Below are 25,892 nucleotides of genomic sequence, written 5' to 3'. Positions count from 1 at the left end.
GGATATCCTAGATGCATTATACAGACATAACACCTACTTAAGAGAAGATTAATGCAGACTTTTAGGGTGCTGCGTGGTTTCAGTGTGTGAGGGAGGGAAGAGGTTAAAACCAAGGCTCCATTAAAAAGTCCTGCCGACCCAATTCTGCTGCGGCGGGGGATTATAACACAGGGGGGAGTGAGAGTGTTAATATGGGCCATAAACAGTGCTCGACTCGGTACCTAATGCACGAGACGAAAGCAGAGGAGGGGGCTGACAGGAGGCACTGGTTGTAATGGGAAGGATAAGATGGGAGTGGGTGGTCGAGTGTCACTCCGCTTGACGTGAATGATTAAATGATCTCTTGCTGGATTATTATTCCATATTCTAAATGGGAGATTTTTTAAGCTTCATAAACAAATGCACTCATTTATGAGGGATTAACAGTAATCTCTCTATTTCTATCCTTTTTTCCCCCCTGCGCACCTCTCTCTCTCTCTCTCTCTGTTCCCTCTTCCCCCTCTTACTGCCTCTAACTCTAGTTTTTGATTCACTATACTGATGTAATTACTTGTTTTTTGCTGTGTTGCTGTCTAATTGCGCATCTTATCACATGCTTCTCCTCTTAACAGACAAGTTACAGACTGAAAACCCTTTCATTTTTTTGTTTTAATCAGCAGGCGGCCACAGACAGTGTCAGGCAATCACTTCATAGGTTACACAGCCTTTCTTTCACTTTGCTGCCCCTTTTTGTCCCCTCTGTTGCTGCACAGTACTCATGCGACACTGGTAAAGAGTCACATTCATTTCTTCTTTTATTCTCCTCATTTTATTCTCTGCAAGCTGCTAAAACAGACATACAGACGGACGTTACAGAGAGAGAGGAATGGACAATGTTTCCCTCACTTACCTTCATCATATGCAGTATTATTACAGTATATACACACATGCACGCTTTACATCAAAAGGCAGCAAGATGAAGAGAATGAGTGGTAGTGTGGGTAAAAACCGAAAAACGATGTTGTAAAGTGTTCATGGTTGGTGAAATGGTCCTGTTATGGACGAGGGACTTCTCCATTACAATGGATGCAAATGATAGTGTGTTCCAGTTCCAGTCTGTCAGGTTTGTTCTGGCTCTCACAGCTCATCTTTGCCCCCTGTCACCCTGCCTCTCCCTCTGCTCCTATCCTTTGGTGCTTGGCTCCGGGCGTTCCTGGCGACGCTGCCCTCCGCCTCTTCCTCATCCTTTTTCACCACACTCTGTCCGTCTGCAGCCCACAAGGCCTCCGCCTCCTCTCGCTCCTGAGGGAGACACACAAAAGTACAGCAATGACAGATAAAGTATTGATTTCCCGAGGCCACTATGACATGAAAAAGCAAGCTTGGAATCTTTTGAAAACTAATTAAATATACCTCTATTAGTATATTGTATTTTATGTCCTCGTACTCTCTGGACAAATATTCTGAAACCACTTATTTAATTTCTCTTGTTTTTTCTGTGTTAAGTCATGCTAATGAGGAGGCTCCATCAGCATAAACAGTCACCACTGGGGCCCAAGGGACAACTGCTGATAATGGTAAATACTAAAATGTAGTATAACAGAAGCACTAGTAGAGAAGACCCAGTAATGTCAATTACACAACTTTACTAACATGAGCCGCCATAAGCTCCTGGTCATAGCAGACCAAGTAAGGCTGCAGCAGCAAAAACCTCTGTGGGCACAGATCTAAGCAAGGGTTTGTTTTCTGACTTGTGATTTTATCTTTTTATCTTTAAGAAGAAGAATGAGTTATTTGTTCTTTTACACAGTTACGCAGTCTCATCATAAAGATGAGTTCAACAGTCTGCACCATGCTAAAATCATGCATCATTGCCTGATTTCATACCAAATGAAAATGCTCAAGCATCCTGGATTTACAAATTGATGTGGCTGCTGAATGACTCATCATTTTTCCAGTGAATCTACAGTATGACGAACCAAAAGGTCAATGACATGGTATGATCACAGACTGCGTACTGTTAATGACAAAATATGAAAATAACTACCAAATTTGCATCATGGGCTGTCTCCAGCTAGTCTTACCCAACACCGGTGTCACAACATCAACAAGCATATGACTGCAGGCAACCTAAGGAGGAGGTCATTGCTGAGTGTCGTCATAATGCTCACCATGTCCCTGTAGAGCTTCTCCTTTGTAAACCACAGGGCCAGGGAGCACCGCCGGCCATTGGTCACTGCAGTGACACCGTGGGGATTCACTGGACCCGAGGAAAAGCCCACCAGTCGACCACAGCTGGGTTTGACTCGAGCCTGGAGACATGGCGGAGGAGGGAAAAGAGTCAAACAAACATTCTTATGAGTTTAAAAATCACTGAATAAATGATTTCTGATACCAGACCAGGTTGAAAAGTGACTTACTGTTACTGTCTTGCCATCCCTGTTAGTGAAAAACAGCTCTCCACCATCAAAGTTGTCATTCAGGTAGAGAATGGCACTGTGAGAGAAACAGGTTTGAGGTGTTTGACAAAGTAAAATACATCAACAGATCTAACTCCCCTTTCCTCTGTTATTCCTAGTCTCACTCTTTCAATCCACTTCCTTCTATATCTGATGGAATCAAATTAAAAGTAATGTTAATATCACTTCATTCAAGAATATTGTGTGAAAAAAATGTTATTTACTGGAATAAAATTATATCATCTATCTGTCTGTATCTCTAAATATTATTCATATGTAGAGTTTGACGCTGCATGAATTATTAATTATTAAGTTATGTGTACCTGAGGTCTCTGTGTATGAATGCTGGTGGTTCCCTCCAGCACTGCTTGGTCTCTGGCTCAAGGAGACAGTTGTCAACATGGACAGGGTGGGACAGGTCCAACCTGCCCTCCTGGTCACCTGAGAGCATAGAAAACCAAGCAAACAATTATTTTACTCAACCAAAAGAACACATTTAAGTTCACAGTATCCGAATTCTGTGAACCCCTGTAGTTGTTTTTAGTTCTATGTGAGCACATTAATCCCCCTACAGACAGATGTGGATAATGTTGGGTGCTACCTGCGACAGCACTGCGGCAGACCAGGTGTGTGAAAGAGATGAAGAGTCCTGAGGGGCTCCTGAAGTAGGAGTGCAGCAGGACTCTCACTCGCTCGCCCAGCTCATGTAACAGCTTGGCATCTGATTGGTTGACCAGGCCATCCTGAGCCAACTGCAAAAGAAGTTAAGATTATTAAAAAAAAAAAAAAATCAATTTAATAAACTATGTTCAAGCATGAGGTCACCAATGCACAACATGATAATATGATTCCTATATTAATCCTTATTTAGTTCTTTAATTTTGAGGTCATTACACATCATGTGTCTGCTTGCATTATCTCCTATCCACCCACCTTTACAGCCCTGAGCACAGTCAGGCCCTCAAACGTCTCATGAGGTGTGTGCGGAGACCGTCGTCCTCGGTAACCATCTCCAGCTGATGCTGCAGCCTATCAGAGACAAAAGGAAACGGAAGGTGAGAGTGTTCCTGATTATGTCCGATGAAGCTGGACTCTTTAAAAACCTGAACTTACTGTTGCTAACTGCAGTACTCTGTCACACTCCTTCTCAGTCATGACTCCATCCAATACTACGCGATTTGTCCCATTCAAAACCCCGTCATCCATGGTGATGGTCACCCCCACCCGAGGGACCGGACCGCCTGGAGAGAGGACAAACAAGAGAGGGTGAGAGAGGAAACTGGTAAATTATAAACTGCTGCAGACTTGAAACAAAAAGGGTGAAATAACTGTCTCACCTGCAAAAAAGCCACTGTCATCCACTTCCTCGTGCTGCTCTCCCTCTTTTATCTTATCATGTATTTTCTCTTTTTCAGCTCTAACAGCAAAGCACAAAAGACACACTGTCAACATTACATTAACTTTTACTGAAGCACAAGTGACTGAATCACTTTTATTCCTGTCTCTCTCACCTCCAAACCTCCCTCAGCGATTCAGGTACAACATCCTCTGGAGTCCAAAGATCCTACATGGCAAACAAGTATTAAACTCTTTGAGGATAAGTTTTAAAGTTGCACCCCATGTGCATGAGCAAACACCTTACTTGGCATCAGTACTTACTGGGTCAGTGAAACTGAAGTCAAGGTTCTCCATACCAAAATACAGTAGTTTCTTCTCCTGCAAAGAGCGACTGACGTATCTGACAATCTCCTGTATGAAAAATACACACACACTTGAATCTCATCTCTATGTGTGCATGTCTGAAATTACTGAACACTGATTTCTCACCTCCTTTTATGGATTAAAAGAGGACATTTGTGTTTGACAAAAAAAAAACTGGCACAATGGTCACTTACTGCAGTTTTTAACCACATTGTGTTGAGAATAGTTTGTTCCCACATCAAGCTGAAGAGATTTATGGATTACGAGGAAAAAACTCAAGGAACTTAGATCACTACTATCACCATAGTGATGATTTTAATAGAATGGACATGGCGTGGTACCTGAGCAGGCTGTGTGCCTTGTGACTCCGTGTCTCCTCCTAGTGTCTCATAGTAGAGCTGCAGGTTGTCTAAAGAGTCTTTGTCGGAGGGGTAAAAGAGGAGAAGAGAGCGCAGAGTCCTCACCGCTCCACTGATGTCACCAGCTGTTGGGAGGCAGAAATGCAAAATAAGAGTGGCACTTCACAGACTGTATAATCACATCACACTAAGCAATCACCATGTTGAATTTTAAGCCCTGACCTTTAAACTGTGCAATGTGCAGATGCTCCAGTTGTGTAGGCAGGTAGTCCTCCTGGGCGGAAATCCTTCCGGGTCGCGTGGCTACCTGAGTCACACAGGACTGCTGGCACGAGAGCAGGGAGAGAGAAAGAGCTAGATGGGAAATAATAGCAGCAAAAGTGAGTTCTATATCTTTTCTTTCTCTCTGTGTCAAAGTAAAATAAACAGGCTGCAGTCTTTTTTTTTTTTTTTTCCTTACCTGCGGCCTTCTCGAACACACCGTTGACGCTATCCACTCCCCTGTCCTCAGGCAGCCGTTGGGAGGCCACCTCACACTGCACCCTGCACTCCTCTGTCTGCCGCAGTGTTTCATTCACACACGCTTTCCATTTGTCTACTGCTTGCACCCAGTCAGAGGAGGCCTCATGCTGGACTGCAGCATCATACAGGACCTGGATATGATGGATTTGAGAAAAATATATAGTTCCATTAAATACAGATGATTCTGTCAGACTGGCTTTTGTGTCATTGTAAGAAAATGAAAAGAGAAGCATAAAATTGTTAATTAAAAGATAAAAGGCTGAATTTTGAGACATAAGCGGATGCCATTGCATGGACCATTTAAGCTAATTTCAGACAAGCCTAATCATGTTATAACACGTGTCTGAATAGACTAAATCAGCTGCTCAGACAGAGATCTTCAATGAGTAAAACCAGGTTTGGACTGCATGGTTGGATAACAGAAAACGAAGGTGAAAGAGGGAGGAATTCAGTCCCTCAGGCCATGGCTCGCTCTCCCTAGTTACATCTTCACAATATTTCTCCTTGAATACACTTAACTCTGGAGTTGTGCGCTTAAAAAAGCTGCTTTTATATATTTGGGCTGCAACAGAGAAGTCTTGTTTACCACAATAAAAGCTGAACTACTGTAAGTTACATAAAATTCTAAACTCAAAGAAAGTGATGAATTAAAACGGAAAATTCAAATATTAAAAAGCTTCCTTAATGGAAATGGATTTGGATATTTTATCTGTCTTCACTTTTTCGCATTATATGATATTGGAGCTTGGCGCACCTGGTGATGAAACATCACAGTAACTCACTGTGGCCGTTCAGGGGAGTCAATGTACAAAATTACCTAGTGCATCCCTATTCCCTACTGAAATCCATCACCCTTCCCCTCACCCAGTGCCTCTCATTCTCAATCTCTCTGTCCTGGAAGGCCTCCTCGGTCACTCCGTCCATCCTCCTGTACTTCTCAATGTTGTTCCTCATCTCCAGGTGACTGGGGTTGGCCACAAAGTAGGTGTGAGCTGCTGACGCCGCCTTCTGGAGCTTTTCCAACTGATGTGGATGAAGGGGAGAGTGTGAATGAAGTTTGTCATAGAAAGAAGGAAGTGAAGACAGTTGTCACCTGAATCATGATTAGGTTTAGAGAATCACAGCACAGAAATTAAACCTCTTGCCTCTAAATGCCACTTTGAAATAAGCTAATATGCACATCTACCTGCAGTGATGAGAAATGAGCAATTATAAGAATGTCACAGACCCTGATGACTGCTTGAAGAACAGCTTACCTTGTAGTATGTGACCTGCAGGAAGTTGTATGGGTTGCGAGTGCTGAATTCATATTCTATGTCTGAAGAAACAGGCAGCTGCCCTGCAGGGGTGACGGAGCGTCCAACACAGAACCTCAAACACTCAGCTCTCTGCTGCACCCAATCCAAGACGAAGAGGTCCCACAGATTCCCCTTCTCAGAATCTAACAACACAGAAAGCATTAATCATTGTGGGGGGTGAAATATAACCTTAAATAGCATCTGTCATTTATACAAAGGATATATAAATATTTTAGATAACGTCTGAATTATAAACATTGTTTATGCACTGTCAACATTTGGAATAATATTGGAGCTTCTTTTGTTTGAAATGTACACACTATACATTTTTTTGCAAATTGTTTTCATGATACATATTTATATTTTTCTTGTGCTTTCTGATTTTGCAGTGCACTTCTGCAAAATCACTGCAGTGTCTTCTGCCCTAGAGGTCAAAGTCATATTTAAGACACACACTCAGACACTGAGAATAAGGGAAGCTGCCAGTGATTTCACAGTATTCTAGCTCCCCACCACTGACTATGAATGTGATCATTTATTTGCAGTTTTTAAAGAATTTTAGGAATTCTTGAATACTTTAAAAATGTATGCAAATGTATGCCCTTTTAGGCTTTAGGTGGTCCCCCACCCCCAAGATGGATCTGAGAGGTGATTAGATGATTAAGGGATAAGAGAGAAAAAACTAATTTCTGTTAAACAAACGTGTGTTCATTTATCTGTCTTTTCTTTGACCTCTCTCATAGGAACCACTGATGGAAAACAACCTCTTTCTGGCTCCTAAAACTTGTAGAAGTCCATCATAGGCAACAAGCTGAGAAGGAAAAATTCACCCTTTGGTAGAACTACTGTGCTGGCAACTTAAGTTTACAAATGTGTTTAGGACATAATGTGAGGAGGAGTGACAAGTAAACATGACCTCACTGACGGGTCACCAGCCAAAAAGTTTGGGAACCACAGGCATGGGACAAGTGATGAAAGTGAAGCATTACATTTAATTCACATATTTCTGACTGTTACTGTGCATTTAATTCATTCAAATGACTAATAAATAACTACTAGACCATAATAGTAAATCTGGCACACCATTGACTCTTTGTTGGCGCACCCAACCACTACACCCTAACTTTACACACACACACACACACACACATATACATAATATTTTCACCTCATTACTTACCCAGTTTAGAGAGCGCCTCTCTGCCCGCTGCCACACAGTCATCGTGACACTGCCTGCGGACTCTGAACAGTGACTCCTTGGCCACGATGGATTTCTCCAGCTGCTCCGCGGCTCTACTCCACTGCTCGCCAAAGTATGCGCGCACCCCACTGTAGTACAAGAAATCATAAGGCTGCAGGAGCGACAAAACACTGGCACTGCCGCCACCGGGAGTTACCGCAGACACACTTAGCGATGCTGGAACAACGAAACGAAACGCCACGTATACAGTGAAATAACCGCAGAGCCGCGCCATGGTCCGAGAAGCGAGCCCGCTGTGGAGGAGACGGAGCTGGGAGACGAGGAGGTGGGACTATGGAAATATTTAGGCAACGAAGGAGACTGTTATCCAGAAAGTTTCCTCCTGTTTAAGGGGGGGTAAGGGCTGTCCTTTCACATGCTAACGTCGCCGACCGGTAATTTCGTTAGATTAAATCAATTTTAATTCAACTTGTTGACTTGTTTTGAGCTAATTTATGCTGGAGGATGTCTGAAGCCAAGTATTATTTAGTAACCGCCGAGCCGTTGTAATTCTTCTCTGTGGCCGTTAGAGGCAGCCGTTGGCAGAGTTCAACGGATGTTACCGTAAATATAGAAATAAATGAGGCCGAACCAAAAACCCTGTATTCACAACAGAGGTCCAAAAATAGTAATAATACAAAACACATAAGTCCATTAAGAGCACTGAAGTCCATTCATCAAAGTTCAAATTGAATTATATTAATCAAAAAATATTAAGCCTTCTTAACGTTTTTGTTCTTCACATCTGCATTCAAATTACCTCGATCTGCACATTACTGTTGCCATTGTCCAATGGATAAGACAAAAGTAAATTACAGAATACATGATTTATATTGATTTGTAAGATAACTTAATCTATTTAAAGCTGTCAAAAAAAATTAGTAGTTAAAAAGTACAATATTTCCCTCTGAAATGTAGTGGGGAAGAAGTGGGGCTGGAAATATTCAAGTACATATAAATACAAGTAACCCTAAAATGATATTTCAGCAAATGTACTCGCTACAGGTGAACAAGTTGATTACTAATCAATCAATTAATCGATTCCCCACATGTGGAAAGGATTTTACCCAATGACTTAGCTTTTATCACGACAGGTGCAGATATTGTACAGATTACGGTACCGAGCCGCAGCCCGTCGGCGTGTAGGCAACACAGTTCGTTCGGCCTTCGCGCAACACACGGCAGCATCTCATGATTCATTCAGCCGAACATAGACACCAGAGAACGGGCTAGACAACGGACACTCTTCCGAGCCGGGAAATCAAGAGGCTGGGGGTCCAAACTCAGAGGAGCAAGTGTCCCACTGAAAGGCAGAACTAGCTCGCTTGTCATGGCGGATGTTGGTGAGGTTTTGATGTCGGTTTTGTCCACAATTCGGGTTCCGAAGCCCGGGGACCGCGTCCACAAAGACGAATGCGCCTTGTCATTTTCCTCGCCGGTGAGCCATTTTCCCCGTACAAATCATAACGTCAGATAATAAACAATGTTGTTTCATTTCTCTTTCCCCCTCACTATTTCCCTTTTTATCTAATTTCATGTTATATCAGCACTGTCCTACTTTGACGCACTGGTTTCCTATATTTTCCTGTTTCAACTAACTAGCAAGCTAGCATTAAGCTAAGCTAATAATGCACTGTAATGGAAACAGAGCTGCTCTAGCTTGTTAGCTAGCTGTCTTAGTGTAACTGGGTATGCTGTCAAACTAGCTAGCAAGCTGACTTGGTAGTCTTTATAGTCACAACTGTTGCAGGACTATTCATGCTTTTTAATGTAACTCAGTCCCTAATATCTCAGTCTTTACAGTTGAAGTTTCTCGTGAATTTAGATAACATTAAACCAGAGCTGAGCTGAATTGTAAGCGTCAGACTGCTGATAGTGGAGCTATAACTGGCTAAAATATAGCAGCTGATGCTGCGACATTTGAAGACACCCACAATGCCACAACTTTAACTTCCAAGTGTTGGACGTCACGATAGAGAGAGATAAGGACAGGTTGTAACATTTAACATTGCTTGTGTCTTCTCTACAGGAAAGTGAAGGAGGCCTGTATGTGTGCATGAACAGTTTCCTGGGCTTTGGGAGTCAGTATGTGGAAAGGCACAATGCTCGCTCTGGCCAGAGGGCTTACCTGCACATCACCCGGACTCGTAAGGCTAAGGTGGACACTGGATTCTATTCTGTGACTTACTTTTCTTACGAAAGTGGTAGATTCCATATCCCTCATTGACATGTCTTTGAATTACGTTTTGAAATTATCAGCAGCATATCTTTCCATAGCCGGTGAACAAATTTAAACACCCACTGATAGCATATGTTACTCTCACAGAACGAGGATGACAATAACTCTGGATCTGGACACCCGCCTAAGAAAAAGCCCACCAGACTGGCGATAGGTGAGTGCATGAAGGAGTATTTATACAAACACATTATATCCAGCTGTTCTGTTTTTTGTTTTTGAGGCTGACCCCTATTTACCTCCACTCTTATTTCTGGTTTGTCCAGGGATTGAAGGAGGGTTTGATGTGGAGCAGGAGCAGTATGAAGAGGATGTAAAGGTGGTCATTTTACCTGACAGACAGGAAGTGACTTCAGAGGATCTTACTACCATGCCTGACGTTGTGAGAGAGCGGGTGAGATATCTGATGTTTCCTGGCAAGAGAAATGTTATCATTCTGTTAAGGTTCTGTCAGGGTGATCATGATGGCAATATGCTACTTTAGAAATTAGATTTGACACCGGTACAATTTCACAGCACCAAACATCACATTTTCATAAAATAAAAATCACTAAAAATGTAGTGATGGCTCTCCTCAATACAAGGACATAGCACAGAGGCTTGCTGCAAACATAGGCAATCTTAACAGATCTTTTACAAGTTAGTCTTCTTACAGCATATTGTAGATATATTCCTTAATACTAGAACATAAGGATATGCAGGGACATGTGTGTAATAAACTTGTTACCCTCATTGATCAAATAATTCAGAAGTTTCATCATGGGCTGTTAGTCATGTCTAATTTGTTCCTGTTGATTCATTTGCTGTCCCTTAAGGTGTCCCTGTCAATGGCGGGTATCATGGCAGCTGACTCAGTGTCTCATACTTTACAAGTTCAACAATGGGACGGAGAGGTGAGACAGGAGTCAAGGCATGCCGCTGACCTTAAACAGCTTGACAATGGAGTCAAGATCCCTCCCAGGTGAGACATGAGGTCACAACTGTGACCTGCCATGTAGTTCCTCATGGATCCAAATTGTCCCACCTGTGGATCAATAAAGTGTTATCTTATTTTACCTAGATTAGTGACTTCATGAACAAAGCTGCTCCTATATTTCACTCAAAATTGATAAAAGGATGTACAAAATTGCAAATTCAGTAGCTGTCTGTACATACTGTAAAAAACATAGTGTTGCAGCGGTGTATTAATTTGAGTTAAGTTAAGGCAATAACACTTTTGCATTTAGGATCCAGTGATTCATTATTGCATTACTTTATTAATGCTGTTGTTTCTCCTATGATACAAATTTGGGGATGAGAAAGCTGTTCAGTTCTATTTGCTAATACCTACAAGATCTTCAAGGGCAGTATTTCACAACACGTGGAGGGTTTATATGAGTTTTTCTTTCTCCATTTTAGTGGCTGGCGGTGTGAGGTGTGTGACCTCCAGGAAAATATTTGGATGAACCTGACGGACGGCAAAGTGCTGTGCGGTCGCAGGTATTTTGATGGCTCTGGTGGAAACAACCACGCCCTTCTTCACTTCCAGGAGACAGGATACCCACTTGCTGTCAAACTTGGAACCATCACTCCTGATGGAGCAGGTAAGCAGATGGCATGACCTCTTTTGTTTTTTCTGTGGTAAAAATGTTAAACATCGAGCACATAATGCGTTAACTCTGGTGAGTCTCCATCAATAGACCTGTATAGAGGATGTCCATTTGTGACTGCCACCATTGTTTTGTATGTCCAGATGTGTATTCCTATGATGAGGATGACATGGTGCTGGATTCCAAGTTACCAGAGCACCTAGCTCACTTTGGTATCGACATGATGACCATGGAGAAGGCAAGTTCTTGCAGTGTTTCTGCTGTTTGGAGTGGAAACAGACTATTTTATTTCATTTTATTTTATTTTTTTCTCATTGACCATTGTAAATATCAAATCTGCCATTTTTTTCTTACTGGTTCACTATGTTCAACATTGGAACAAGTTTTTGTAGACAGAAGTATTGCTCAGGTGTCTGCTTTACAGCTGGAGCATTATAAATTTAGTCAGATATTCGATTTTTTTTTCCAGGTGGCAGACATCCAGACAGTTATGGCTGGCTCTGCCTCATAGAGCAGACAGTGATTACATTTTATTACTAACGGTTCAAAAATTCAGCTGCAGTGTTAGAGAGCCAATAGCCCTTAAAGAATTAATATCATAGAAAAAATTCATATTGTTAATAACTGGTCAACTTCTCAACTCTCTGGTTCTTTTGTGATTATTTTTTCTTGCCAGCACACTGTCAGTGTATGTGTATATGATATATTGTTATACTATTATTACTGATGAACTATAATAATACAGTCAGATCTCTCCTTGTGTGCTTGACTGTATTTGTATACACATCACCATTTCCACCTATTTCCCCAGTTTCAGATATTTTCCTCCGAACCTGTTTTTTCTCTGATTTCCTGCTGCCATTCATTTCTTTGCCACCTGCTTTTCATCTTATGCCGAGCTTAGACTGTCCCAGTCATCAAAGCCTGATCTCTTTACCACTCACTGTGTACTGAATTGTTGTTTCTTGTCTTGCTAATATATTGCTGCATTCACTTAATGATGTTGCACAGACAGGGGGTGGAGGAATAGTGCTACAATGGAGCAGAAGACAAAGTGCTGCACTTAGTGCAGCGATGATGTGTTTTGTTGTTTCTTGCTTGTCTGCCCGCTGTCATTACTACTTTGTGTTGGCTGATTTACTCATCATTCTCACAACTTTATGCGTGAACGCTGCAGCAATGGATTTATTTGCATCCCTTATTCCCTTATACCTTTGACTTCTCTGCTCTCAGACTGAGCGGACGATGACAGAGCTGGAGATTGCTGTGAACCAGCGTGTGGGGGAGTGGGAGGTGATCCAGGAGTCGGGGACCACCCTCCGTCCCCTGTTTGGCCCCGGTCTGACGGGCATGAAGAACCTGGGCAACAGCTGCTACCTCAACTCTGTCATGCAAGTGCTCTTCACTATTCCAGACTTCCAGAGCAAGTCAGTACCCTGTTTTTTCTCATTACTTTCATCCACCTGACCCTTTCGCTTGTTATGTTGACCATGTCACTTTCAGTAGTAAAGAACAATGTTGATCCTTATGGCAGGCAGTGAAAATATTGCTATCATGTTCATCATTACAGCAGTAGAGGTGAATGAGTTGACTTTGACACTTTGAAACATTTTAATCCAGCATTGAGAGTAAGATACTGAATACAAAGAATTAGTGTCATACCCATTTTGTATTTATGTCTTCAAGGTATGTTTCTAACATCGACAAGATCATTGATGAAGCTCCAAGTGACCCCACCCAGGACTTCAAAACCCAAGTGTGCGTATAATAACCTCCTTTATTACCATTGGACGTCGGCCAATACCCCTTCCAAATCCTCAAGAACATTCATGTTACATTCGTAATTCATGTGTTGTGAATTGAAACACTTCATTTGATTTGGAGGGTTTAGACAGACTTATATTGACACTTGGCCTTGAGTCATTTCGCGCTATTATGTTTCAGGAGAAAAGAGCTTTGCCTCTACTGTTTCTCATCTAAACTTACTTGTTTTGTTTGTGAAAACAAAAGTGAAACCTTAGTCTGGTACGGTCCACATTGCCCATGTAACCTGACACGTTTTAGCTGTCATTGAAATTTAATGTTCCACAGCAGCCAGTTGTAGTGCAGTAACTTATTTTACACAGTAATCTTGTGTTTTCATGGGGAAAAAAAGAAATCTGGTAGAGGTGACGTGCATGCAGCTTGATTCTTAAAAGTCTTTGCTTTTGATGCTATACAAAAAACTTTTTTATTCCCGCCAGAGATAAGAAAGTCTTCTCTCTAATTAGACATTCAACAATGTTATTTGAAATCCAAAAATACATCTAGGCCTACATCCAAATCCTCCTCCTGTGTGAGACTCTGGTATATTGTTGGATGTGCAGTGGTGTCAGCTTTGTTTGTTTATCACAGAGCCAAGCTCGGCTACGGTCTGTTGTCAGGAGAATATTCCAAACCAGCACTAGACCCTGGAGATGAAAATGGTGCATCTGAACCCAGGGTAAGAGGAAGCGATCATTCATAGTGGATTTACAAAGTCTTAGTTTTCACTGACATCTATGACATGTTTGGGAATTACTCTCAGAAATGAGTGAGAATCCAGTCTACCCATTATTACATCTTGCCATTGATAAATCAGACTGTTCATGCTTTGTTTGCAGGGAGACCAAACTGGCATAGCACCACGAATGTTTAAAGCACTTGTTGGACGGGGCCACCCAGAGTTCTCCACCAATCGACAACAGGATGCTCAGGAGTTTTTATTGCACTTCATAAACATGGTGGAGGTAAAGTAACACTCTGCCTCTGCTTCTCTTTTTGGTCCCCAGCTTTTCTCCTATTTTATTATTTCTTTTTACCCACAGAGAAACTGTCGCTCAGGCCCCAATCCATCTGAAGCCTTCAGGTTCCTGGTAGAGGAGAAGATTGTGTGTCAGCAATCGCAGAAAGCCAAGTACACACAACGGGTAGATTACATCGTTCAGCTGCCCGTGCCCATGGACCAGGCTACCAACACAGGTGATGGGCTGACAGAATACACTCTCCAGATCTACACATAATGAGCTATGCCCACTGCTTGGTAGGATGCAGAGCATAGGGCGGAGGCAAAGGCTAGCATTATTTTACATCACCAGCATGTGCCAGGTAGCAGGAAGGCATGGATAAAATAAAAAAATAAAAAAAAAACCAAAAAAACAATACAACAAGTAAAGACTTATTTCTGAATGATTAATTTTAATTTAATTCTCATTTTGATAAAGAGTCACTTATTCTCCTGTTAAGAAATAGTCAGTCTAAAAGGGGTCACTTTCAGGATACATTATCGACAGCTGTCCTCTCATTTGTTACACATTAAAAGGTCATGACCAACAATGTCAAAGTTGAAATTGACTAGATTTTGGGTGCAGCAGCACAACATAAAATCTGGTATTAAGATCCTTCAGGACCAAAACCTCTTGCCACAAAAACAGCTTCTTCCCTTCTGCTATCAGCCTTATCAACAAGGCTAGAGAGCCCCACTGTCACTTACCCCCCCGATCCCCAATTGCACCAATCACCAGCACAAATTCCTTGTATGTGGAAACATACTTGGCAATAAAACCGATTCTGATTCTGATTCTGATTCTGAGGTAGTGCAGTGCTATGACCTTTATTCCTTCACTTTCCACAGCAAAGCAGCTGCTCTTGCCAGTGCACAGAGATTCTTCCACTGAGCATGAGTAGAGAGCCTAAGTGTCAAATTATCAACTAGACCATCTTTGTTGCATTTGTTATTCAGCTGTAAAAAGCAGAGGTGATACTATTTGAGGTATAGCAGGACCAATACAGGATATTTGAGGTTGATGCAATGTAGATATTTAAGAGTTTTTTAAAAAATCCAATAATGATATATCAGTATAATTTGTGTAACAAACAGATATGGTAAGAATAATCTTAAATCTGTTTGTTAAAGAGTTAAGACTAAGATTATGTACTGAGTAGAGCATTTTACAATTAGAAAAATAAACTCATAAGTGCTTCAGTATAGACAAACGATGTAATGGAAACACTATCTGAATTAATTTCTGCACTGCACTGATAATAATCAGCTGACACATACAACTATGTCCTCTTATCATACCTCTTATTTATATCCAGTAAGGTGATATGGACCGATAAGTCAGCCTGGCCAATTTCAGTCTAACTGGAATTTAAAGTGTTACATATTATTTGGTGGTGCAACAAAAAGGTGTTAGGTGTTCAGATAAGGGTTCAGTAAGTGTGAGACTTGATCTTAACTTAAAAAAAAAAAATGTTTTACATTTATAGCCTCGTGGGCATATGCTTTATATTCTGTGTTATTTAAAAACTTTAAACTTTAAACTTTAAAAACCACAATTTTGTGGTTTGATTTCTTAAGTGTTTTCACAAAACTTGCAAGTTTTTTAAAGTACTTTTTCAACCATTCCCATATTTCTATAACAGAAGAGCTCCAGGAGGCAGAGCGCCGGCGTGAGGAGGGGGACTCATCAGCCCCTACAGTGCGTGCACAAATCCCCTTCACAGCTTGCATGGCAGCCCTCAGTGAACCAGAGATCCTCACAGACTTCTGGAGCTCTGCTGTGCAGGCCAAGACTACTGCTACCAAGTACGAAGAGAGACAGCCATTTACATAGTCAAGCCATAGTCAAGAGAGTAATTGGAAACAAATCTTAAGATGTATTTATTAATATCAGCTTTTGTCTCATTTGTCAGAACAACCCGCTTTGCCTCTTTCCCTGACTACCTGGTTATCCAGATTAAAAAGTTTACCTTTGGCCTTGACTGGGTGCCCAAGAAACTGGGTGAGTGAAAGATATTATTAAATGTTCTTGTTGCAGAGATAGACATTTTACTAACAGTACATGAATTGTGTGTTCCTGACAGAGTTGGAAAGCTACTCACTTAGAAAAACTAGGCCACGGTATAGTCTGCAGGGTCTCCTGAAACACATAAAGAAATTCATGTTATAGAGGCTCACTGTTATTTATCACTGTTTCAAACTGTGGCCAATGCACAATATATACTGGAGTACCCCTTACATGGTTCCACTCAATAACTGAAGTCACAGCTCTGCATCAGTGCTAGTCAGTGCAAGTAATCCAAGCAAGAGTACTGATGCTCAAAGCTACTTGAAATGTTTGAACTAAAATAAGCAACATTAGTCTCAAGAAATGAAAATTTGGTAAGTGGCCGTTGGATTAACCCTGTCTCTTTCCCACAAGCCCCAAGGTTTTGGGTGTATTTAGTGTTAAGATGGTAACATACTCTAATTAGTTAATTTCCTGAGCCATGTGTTTACGCACAGTTTTTCTTATTCAAGTCCCAGTAGCTCATTAAAGTTAAATTGCAGAGAATTGGGAAGCTGTTAATGGCGGCAATAAGGTTTTCCTGCATTTGTTTTACTTTTGAATAGTTGGGTGGAGTAGGAAACAACTCTGATTTCATTTCCTGGAGAAATCAAAACGACTGTGAATGGTTGTCTCCGGGTTGTTTGCTTCTGGATGTCAGAGGACATTTGCATAAAGTTGTAGTCATCTTCCCCATATTGTGCCTTGGTTCACAGCAAATGCCTCCTCTTTCCTCTTTGTCCCTGCCTTGCCCATAATATTTCATAGGTCAGAACACCTTGTTAAATGAATACTGGCAACAATAAATATTTAAAAAAATCAACAAACATTTGGACAACATTTGGACTGTAGTAAAAGTAGTTTTGAGCGCTATGTGTTTATAATTTTTATTTATTTATTTATTTTCCCTCCATGCAGATGTGAGTATTGATGTTCCTGATACTCTGGACCTGAGCGCGCTATGTGCAACTGGCCAGCAGCCAGGGGAGGAGCTTCTACCAGAGGTGGCCCCGCCCCCACTCATGACCCCAGATGTGGAGGTCAAAGGTATCCTGGGTTCCCATGGCAACGACGAGGACGACTCGCTCTACTCCCCACTGCTGTGTCAGTCTGTCTGTCATTTCTGCTCTGTTTCTTCTTCCTCTGTGACACTCTGATTTGTCCACCCTCGTTTCCTCCTTTTCTTCTTTTCTGCCTTTTCTGTTTGCATGAGTCGTTCTGTTGCCTTATTATTTGTTTACTTTTGCATTATGTTAGGTGATTTAAGTTACATTTCAAATTAAAGAAGCCACATTTCAATGGTTCTGTTTAGTATATGAGTTGATGTTTCTATATATTTTATTTTCTTTATGTCATTTTGACTGTTGTTAATTCCTTTTAAACCTTTGTTAATATTAATGAAATGATCAGGGAATAAAAACAAGAACCACAATGCTTTTCCTGTAAATAATCAGTTTTCACAAAAACGAAAACCACATCCAAGTAATTCAACTCTTTCCTCTCAACACACTCAGCTCCAGTCCTGGATGACTCCACTGTGTCCCAGTTATGTGAAATGGGATTCCCGCTGGAGGCCTGCAGGAAAGCGGTGTATTTCACTGGGAACACTGGAATTGATGCTGCCATGAATTGGATCATGGGCCATATGGATGACCCAGGTGTGTGAAGCAGTGGGAATTCACCAGAAAGCAGCATCATCATCAATCTGACTGCTTTTCTCAGTCCTCATGTTCTCCTCTTTCTCATTGGCTACAGACTTCTCAGCCCCCCTGGTGTTGCCAGGCTGCAGCTCTGGCCCTGGGTCCACTCCCACAGAGAGCCTTTCTGAGGAACACCTGGCAACCATCGTCTCCATGGGCTTCAGCCGAGACCAAGCAACCAAAGCACTTCGAGCCACGGTTAGAATCGAATTCTTTCCAGCTAGAGATGGGGATTTGACTAATTTCACAGGCCACTAGGCTAAAAGTATAACTGTGCCAATACAGACACAGCTGCCTCTTTTAATTCAAACAGCAATGTAGCCAACTTTTCATCATTCTTGGTGACTCTACCCAGTGTTTGTTTTGTACCTCAACAAAATTAGTAGCAGGATTGCACTTAAAGTTGCATAAAGCTAAGCCAACTAATATGACTTAAAATTTAGTGTCTGTACAGCCAGGGTTTTTGTGGTGGTTATAAAATGATTTACATTGGTTAACACGGTTTTGCCTACATATCCAAATGAAATAGCCCGATATTAGTTTAAGAAGTGAGAAACAGAAAAACTGAGTACACTGTGTCACAAGACAAAGCTCTGCTGACGAATGAAAGTGGACAGGAGTTCTGAGAAAGCACCTAGTAACTTACTTAAAATTTCTGGAGGCCTTTTAGCTTTTACTAAAGCAGCGACAGAAACTTGCGGAGGCTTAATTTAGGTTAGCTATATGTGGTTTTTTACCAGTAAACAAGACAATTAGAAAAATTGTTGCCACTTATTTGTCAGCGTGTCACTTTTACACAAGTGAACTAGTTAAGCAAAGAGCCGCAGGTGCCAATTTGGGTGAACCTCGCACCTCTACCTCAGATAATCAAGGTAAGCAAAGCTCTCTCTTTCTGTGCTGTTGTCCCCTCCTTAGCTACAGTATCAGTCTCATGTTGAGTCAGAGAAAACTGTTTCGCAGCTTTTATAACGTTATCAAACATTTGGCTCCTTAAAGGAGCGAACGCTTGTAGTATTTTTGAATTCTTTATTAAAGAATCACAATCCAACTTACGCATAATGTGTCAAAAACTAGAGCCATCCATTCATCCATTCAGTATATTTTGCAGTGTTTCTATAATCTGATGGTTGGTCTCTGAAGAAATGGCATCAGCCATCTTCTGCCCTAACTTATAAAATATTGAGCTCAAAGTATAATCAAAACAGACTCCTCACAAAGCTTAGATTTGACCAAAACCTTTATTTGCAGATATTACTCTGAACTGGTGTTTGTTTGTTTCACAGAGTAATGTCCTGGACCGGGCAGTGGACTGGATCTTTTCCCACCTAGATGACCTGGAATCCATGGATGTATCTGAAGGAGGCCGCTCAGCCGCAGAGAGCGAGGGCAGGGATCCTCCTCCTGGGCCTCGTGTCAGAGATGGACCAGGCAGTGAGTCCAAGAAAGAGGAGGCACTCAGAATGATCATTACCTCAGATTGTGTCCTTACTAATTAGTTACAGAGATGTGATTGAAACATGAAATGTGGACGGCAGCAATACTACCTTCTGTTTAAAGTTTTATGTTCTTCCAGGCATCATATTTGAATTTCATATTTTATAATATGTATCATATGTATTTTATAATTAGAATTGAAACTCAAGTTTTCTCTCCTTTATCCAGAATACGAGCTGTTTGCATTCATCAGTCACATGGGGACGAGCACAATGTGCGGCCACTACGTCTGTCACATCAAGAAGGATCAGCAGTGAGTGTTTTTTTTTTTTTTTTTTTTTTTTGCAAGTGTGTTTATATCTTTAAAGGACATTTGTCAGGACATACTGTTTCTAAGTGTCAATATGTTTGTTTGTCAAAGTCAGAAGCATCTAGCCAAAATATAATTTTAAGTGTCAGATCCTAAAGTAAAATAAATACCATATATACACATATTTTATGTTTTGTAAAAGCAACCAAAAAAAGAAGTGTGTTACAGTATAAAGAATTATATGCTTTCTATTCTCTAACCTGTTGTGCATGTATCCATTATGACAAGGGAAATGTCTTAAGAGAGACACTGAAGTGTAATGGGGTAGCTGATTTTTATGGTGCCTCAGCAGGGGGCACCATACTCCAGGTCTGGTCTGAACAATAAACCTTTCCACGGCTGCTGATGTGAACATAAAGGAAAGGATTAACCTGTCATAAAACTTATGTTGAAGTGGTTTATATCCACTTTGGAAAAAAAACACCAGCTTTATTTTATGTTTCGATAATAGAAATGATCCCATCTGTACTAGTGGGTCCTTCTTTGAACACAGGAAAGTGCCATTATACCTTCTAATTTTATGCTGTTAGTTATTTGGTAATAGTGGGTATTATCAAACAACTCTTTGTGAACAGTGTATCTTCTCTGATTCTTAGGTGGGTCATCTTCAACGATCAGAAGGTGTGCGCTTCAGAGAAACCTCCCAAAGACTTGGGATACCTCTACTTCTATCGAAGAGTGGCTGAATGAGACAAAGGAGTTTTACACTTGCGGTGAAGGAGGAGAAATGTGGACGCCACCGCAAACACACAAGACAGCATTCATAGTCGCACTCCACCAAGCTCTTACAAATGCCCTGGCACGCTTCACAACTGACAAGTGTAAATAAATCTCAGATTGCATATATACACAGTGAAATAAATTGGTGCAGATGTGTACAGATGAGGTGTGGGGTGGGGGGTGTCTTTTGATCCACTGATTCTATTATCTACCCAGACAATTTTACTGAGTAAAACAGAGAACTACTTGAGATCTGTTAAAAGACTTGTTCTAGGTTTTATTCAGCAAATGTATCCAGATAAATCAGAAAACCTGCTTCAGGGAACAAGCCCCAGACTTTGGGTACTAAGTCTATTCACTCTTTGTTAATAGGTTTGCTAAACTGCCACCATTAATCCATGTCCTGACTATTGATTTCTACTGCCATCAGTAGCCACTGCCCCTCCCCATCAAATTATTGCTTCGAGCCCCTTCTTCTATTTGATGGCAGCAGCTTGGTGTCCTGTCTTAACCTGGGCACCACCTCCTCCTCCTCCTCCTCCTCCTCCTCCTCTGCCTGTTTCTGTGAGGAAGTAAAAGCAGTTCAACATCCACAGAAAGAGGAAATATCAATAAGTGAAATGATAAATAACATTTCAAATGTGTGTCACATAAAGGAAATAAAAAAAAGTCAAAACACCAAATCAACTTGTTTTTTTGTTAAAAGTTTGGTGAGGGTGATATCTGGGTGATCTATTTTGTTTTATTCTGTTTTTATTTTGCAAACAAATCCTTTGTTATTTCTGCTGTGACAAATAAAGAATTGTCTTTCTGTCATTCTGCTGTTTTATTTATGAATGCAACATGGTGTGGGTTGTCCTGCTACAGTTTGCCCACGCGCTTATTTATTTTTTTATCTGTTGATTTCGATGTCATGATTAAAAATGAATGATGATCAGTCTACATATTGATGAGATTAAAATATCAAGCATTTGTAGTTTTGGTTATTTGTAAATAAGTAGTTTTAAGCCACTGTACAGAACTTTCCACAGCTTCACAGAAAAAAAAAATCCTAGACCTAGTTTACAAGAAAGTGCACACACAAAAAGCAAACCCCACAGAGCTGGGGTTTGTATTGGCCTACAACTTTCCAAAGAGCAGGTTTCTCTTTAGATGTCTTCCGCCTTCTACACTTCTTGCATCCTTGCTCTTGATTTTGATGAAGTGAGGCACAGAGAGGATGAAGAAAGGTTTTGGCCTTCAATAACAGTATAAAAGACGCTGTACTGCCTCAAAATTAAGGTAAGAGGTCAAACTAAATTAAAAAATCAAGTTTTATATTGTTAAGTGAATTTATTGGATTCATTGGGAGCATTGTGAAACTAGTTTTGCTTTGTTCGTACTGAAGTTCAACCTTAATGACGGATGCGGCAACTTGAAATGCTGCATATATTGTGTATCCACACTTTAAGTGTTAATTTTTGATAGTCGGGTTTAAAGATGCTTTTGGTTTACATTTATTGCTCAGTCGGTGATGTGAAATATACTGATACCATGTTAGTGGAGTCTTCGTGAATAATTTTGGAAACATTTCTGTGACATCAATTATTTGGCCAGATTATTATTGTGACTATCCAGAGTAACCAGAATAGAAAGATATAATTTGGGGTTTTAAAATGAAAAATTGTTCAAATAAATTTAATTATTTCACCTTTCTGAAATGAATTCTTAAACCTTTGAGAATTATGAAATGTGTCAAGGAATGCTTATAGAGGCAAAGAGTTGTGAATAGCTTGTAAGAATTTTTATGAGATTTTCTTTTGATACAGTTTCCTTAGTTTTAACTATTATGATAACATAATAATTGCTTTTTTAAACAGACCTCTTATTTTTGAGGTACGATCTGATACATTCGGAACAGGTCTACATCGAAGCATTTTAACATGAATTCTTGATGATTTTAATTAAACACCAAAGAGCCAAAACACATGCTGGAATTTACTTTGTGATTTGTTTCAGTTGTTTTCTGCAAGTCTACGAAGCAAGTTTAAAATGTTCTTATACAAGAGATTGAAAGAGGAAGGAAGTAGAGAGATGGCTTGGTGGTTAGGGATCACACGTTTCTTCGTGAGATGTTCATCTCAAACAGAAGCCGTGTGTGGTATCTCTGTAAAACGCTTTCATACCATCAACTACTGTGTTAAAATTGTTCTTCTTTAATGAATTAGTCTTTATAGAAATGTTAATTTGTCTCTGTCATTTTTAGATTCAGTATCCAGAATGAAGACCATTGTGTGGCTTCGGTTTTGTAAGTTTTACTTCTGAATAATTACTGTCAATAATCTTTTAAAGTAGTTCATCAGTTGCTTGTCACCTAGATGTAAATGTCTCTTATATTTACAAAACATTTTAATATACCTGGGAAAATAACTGTAGCTGTGTTGTACTCATCCCTAATGCATACAAATTCTCAAAATTCAATCTGATAAATTGTCCTTTAACTTTGCTCTATGCGAGTCTCCAATGCAAAGTAATTACATATAATGCAAAATCATCAGTTTGTCGTTGATTTAATATACAGAGTGTGTGGCATCCTTCTGTGCATATATGACACTAAATGAATGTGATCGTGTCTTTTCAGTGCTGGGTGCACTCTCTGCTTCAGGCAGTGTGATCCACACAAAACCGGGACACAGTGTCACCTTGGAGTGTGGGGTGAGCACCTACAAACATAGCCTGAAATGGTATCATCAATCCCAGCGGATTCTTTATGTTTCTGCAAAGACTGGCTTCACTAACAGAGGTAGTCATAAAAACTCACCAAAAAAACCCACAAGGTATTATTTTGTTATCACCCTTGTTGCTGTTTACACAACTTGTATTGTCTGCATTAGGTCCAGCTGCCATTTACACCAGGTCAAGGGTGAAATATGAGACAAAGCTTGAGATTTCTGGAGTGACGAAAGAAGATGCTGGAGAGTTCACTTGTGATGCAGACGGGAATATGCAAACGCACACACTTCTTGTGGTCTCAGGTAGATATCAGCAGATTCAAAGAACACTGTATTCGAAAAAAAAAAAGACTTGCAGGGGGTTTATCTCATCAGGACATTTACAATTGTTGGTTAGAGAAAAGAAAGTGCATAGTAAATAGTTGTGTGCTTGATGGGGATCATTGTATTGTTTGAAGTGCACACTCTTCCCACTTTGCACCCAGTTAGATTAACGTTAGATTTCAAAATACAACAGTATTTGAAAATAGTCTTTGAACTAAAAATCAGCAACAGTTCTGATCTGTCAAACAAAGAGTTAACCATCACAGCTCAGTTTCACTGATAAGAATAACCAGCAAATTTAGTGAGTTAGTAACTTTAGAAGAATTCATGAAAAACAAAAAAAGATAATTTATGCCTTAACTTTCTCTTTTTGAGTCTCACTGTATCTTCACTCCCGTATGTTATCTCATTCTCTGTCAGTCTCGGTGAGCCCCTCTAAAGAGCTCCTGGCAGGGAGCAACGCTACGCTCGGATGTGAGGTAAATGCTCCTGAAGCAGTGTCTACAGTGCAGTGGAAGAGTCCAGGTGGAAGTGTACACGAACAGTCAGGGAAAGTTGATCTCAATCCTGTAGCCTGCTCAGATAACGGGACCTGGAAGTGTATGTTTTCCTATAAGGGGAAGACATACAGCGAGAACCTCAACATCGAAGTCAAAGGTATGACACTAGCTTCAGCCCAAGACCTTGCATTTGCTTCTTACCACTACAAAAGCTACCCATGTGGCCAATAGGAAAAACAAGATGTGCTGTGTTTTTACTTTCAGAGCCTGCTCCTGAAACACCTACATCATCCCCTACCCAAAGCTCAAAGGCCAATAATAAGAAGGCCTGCCCCAGCTGTGCGTATTACTTGTGTTTTCTTTGTGTATGACTGTGACCAGTGTTGCTGAAAGTGATTCTTCACTGGATGTGTCAATGGTTCATTATCCTTGCTTTCTGCAAATGGTATATTTTCTTTACTCAACCAGGCAAAACTCCCCATCTGCAATCTGTTATTGGTCAGCTCCGGTGGTGGGTGTGGGTTGCAATTGGGGTTGGCTGCTTGGTTGTGGTTCTCCTGATAGTGACTGTCATTGTTTTGTGCAAGAGGACCAGAAGAAGGAAGGTAAGTAAAGAAAATCATTTTGTGAATCTTCATATGCTGCTGTGTTGATTGAAGTCAGTTGATGGGATGAAGGAGCATGGGTTTATGGAGCAAACAAAAAACGTATATGATGTTTCTTTCCGCTACAGGAAGAATTACAGAGGATGAAGAATGGCCGGAGACCCAAGCAGTACTGCCAGTGTAACCAGTAAATGTTCTTAACTTGCTCCTATCTAATAAAAAAATCCCTTTACCCCCTCTCCAGTAATCTCTCTTCACTTTACAGATGCTTTCTAACAGACTCTATACATTTTATATTAATGACTGTTTGACCTTCATTTTTACTGTGCCTTTTACCAAGCGCTTCATTATTGTGTCGTAATTAGTGTGAAAACTTCTCCTCTTTCCTCCCTTTATCGCAGACCAACAGCTGCAGGAAAACCACAGCAAGGACGTAAGAAAGGGAAGCCATCAGCCCTCCCTCTGCAACCCCTGCTAAAGGAATGACATGAAAGACAGATTGAAGAAAGGAGACACAGAGAAAAAGAAAAAAGAATGAAAGGGAGGGAAAGAGGAGTAGATGGAGATAAATAAAAAGAGAGAGCAAGTGAAAGCGAACCACAGTGTGAATACGACATGAATGTAAATGGGCTTTTGAATGCTCTTGATGAAAATAAAGTAAAATCAAATGTAATGATGTGGGCACTTTGAGCTTTTTCACCAAATATAACCAGTGAGCTGAATGCAAATTGGCCCTTCCACTGCTGGAGAGAACTGCAACAGTCTGTAGTTACTTTTTACATTGATGCAGCATATTTACCTGCTAAATCTAGTATATCCCTGCATACAGCATTGTCTACTTCCTACTGCTTTGCATCTTCAATAACATTCAACTGATTTAGATATATTTCTTTCTTGTGTTTCTGTGTATTTGATAGATAAGTACTTTATTTCTGTATGTTCTGTATATGAATGAAAAGATTGGAGTACTGTACTGAAATTTTATGTCTTTTTTCTTCAGTCAATAAACTGTAATGATACCCAACTGCAAACTTTATTTCTATCCTCGTATAATAGAACAGGGGAGCTTCTGTCAGTAATGAAATCACACACAGTAAAGCTGACTATGCAGTGTTTTCTGTCAGTCCCCTGTGTTTAGATCATTTCAGAGCAGTGCAGAAAAGGCGAACTCCAAAATTACCAATAATACCCACAATATAGAGAGGTAATTACAAGTCATATATACACTGAATGGCTAGTTCGACAAAAAACTATAAGTAGTATCAAAGGGTATTTAAAATAATAAAAATCAGGAT

The 25,892-nt window shown here is 40.5% G+C and overlaps 3 protein-coding genes across 5 annotated transcripts; 2 read left to right on the top strand and 1 right to left on the bottom strand.

The window, feature by feature from the left end:
• Positions 1-776: 776 nt before the first annotated feature.
• Positions 777-7,793, bottom strand: p3h3 (prolyl 3-hydroxylase 3). The gene is made up of 16 exons (XM_071469123.1): positions 7,499-7,793; positions 6,277-6,461; positions 5,885-6,043; positions 4,959-5,151; positions 4,721-4,852; positions 4,481-4,623; positions 4,098-4,187; positions 3,950-4,002; positions 3,776-3,855; positions 3,552-3,679; positions 3,372-3,467; positions 3,040-3,190; positions 2,762-2,879; positions 2,400-2,475; positions 2,151-2,291; positions 777-1,281 (listed from the first exon to the last, which is right to left on the bottom strand). The coding sequence occupies exons 1-16, from the start codon at positions 7,791-7,793 to the stop codon at positions 1,117-1,119; spliced, it is 2,205 nt and encodes a 734-aa protein (XP_071325224.1). The 3' UTR covers positions 777-1,116.
• usp5 (ubiquitin specific peptidase 5 (isopeptidase T)) lies at positions 7,705-21,273 on the top strand. Of its 3 annotated transcripts, none has more exons than XM_071469121.1 (20): positions 7,705-7,844; positions 9,588-9,716; positions 9,885-9,951; positions 10,061-10,188; positions 10,610-10,755; positions 11,193-11,377; positions 11,527-11,621; positions 12,617-12,810; positions 13,070-13,141; positions 13,778-13,865; positions 14,026-14,151; positions 14,230-14,383; positions 15,830-15,992; positions 16,100-16,188; positions 17,152-17,337; positions 17,748-17,891; positions 17,989-18,131; positions 19,217-19,364; positions 19,596-19,680; positions 20,334-21,273. In XM_071469121.1, the coding sequence occupies exons 2-20, from the start codon at positions 9,615-9,617 to the stop codon at positions 20,425-20,427; spliced, it is 2,409 nt and encodes an 802-aa protein (XP_071325222.1). In that variant the 5' UTR covers positions 7,705-7,844; positions 9,588-9,614; the 3' UTR covers positions 20,428-21,273. The 3 variants fall into 3 exon arrangements, with proteins under 3 accessions (XP_071325222.1, XP_071325221.1, XP_071325220.1); XM_071469120.1 differs by lacking the exon at positions 7,705-7,844 and adding an exon at positions 8,712-8,996 and having other exon boundaries at positions 17,152-17,280; XM_071469119.1 differs by lacking the exon at positions 7,705-7,844 and adding an exon at positions 8,735-8,996.
• Positions 21,274-21,597: 324 nt separating this feature from the next.
• Positions 21,598-25,628, top strand: cd4-2.1 (CD4-2 molecule, tandem duplicate 1). The gene is made up of 9 exons (XM_071469124.1): positions 21,598-21,738; positions 22,703-22,744; positions 23,078-23,239; positions 23,331-23,471; positions 23,913-24,149; positions 24,257-24,331; positions 24,461-24,597; positions 24,726-24,784; positions 24,999-25,628. The coding sequence occupies exons 2-9, from the start codon at positions 22,717-22,719 to the stop codon at positions 25,081-25,083; spliced, it is 924 nt and encodes a 307-aa protein (XP_071325225.1). The 5' UTR covers positions 21,598-21,738; positions 22,703-22,716; the 3' UTR covers positions 25,084-25,628.
• Positions 25,629-25,892: the final 264 nt, after the last annotated feature.

The sequence above is a fragment of the Trachinotus anak genome, unplaced genomic scaffold (assembly GCF_046630095.1).
Source record: "Trachinotus anak isolate AG129_WGS33_773 ecotype Australia unplaced genomic scaffold, CSIRO_AGI_Tana_v1 ptg000032l, whole genome shotgun sequence".
Lineage (NCBI taxonomy): Eukaryota > Metazoa > Chordata > Actinopteri > Carangiformes > Carangidae > Trachinotus > Trachinotus anak.
Note: the sequence above shows the minus strand (reverse complement) of the source record. Positions and strands in the feature narration are given on the sequence as shown.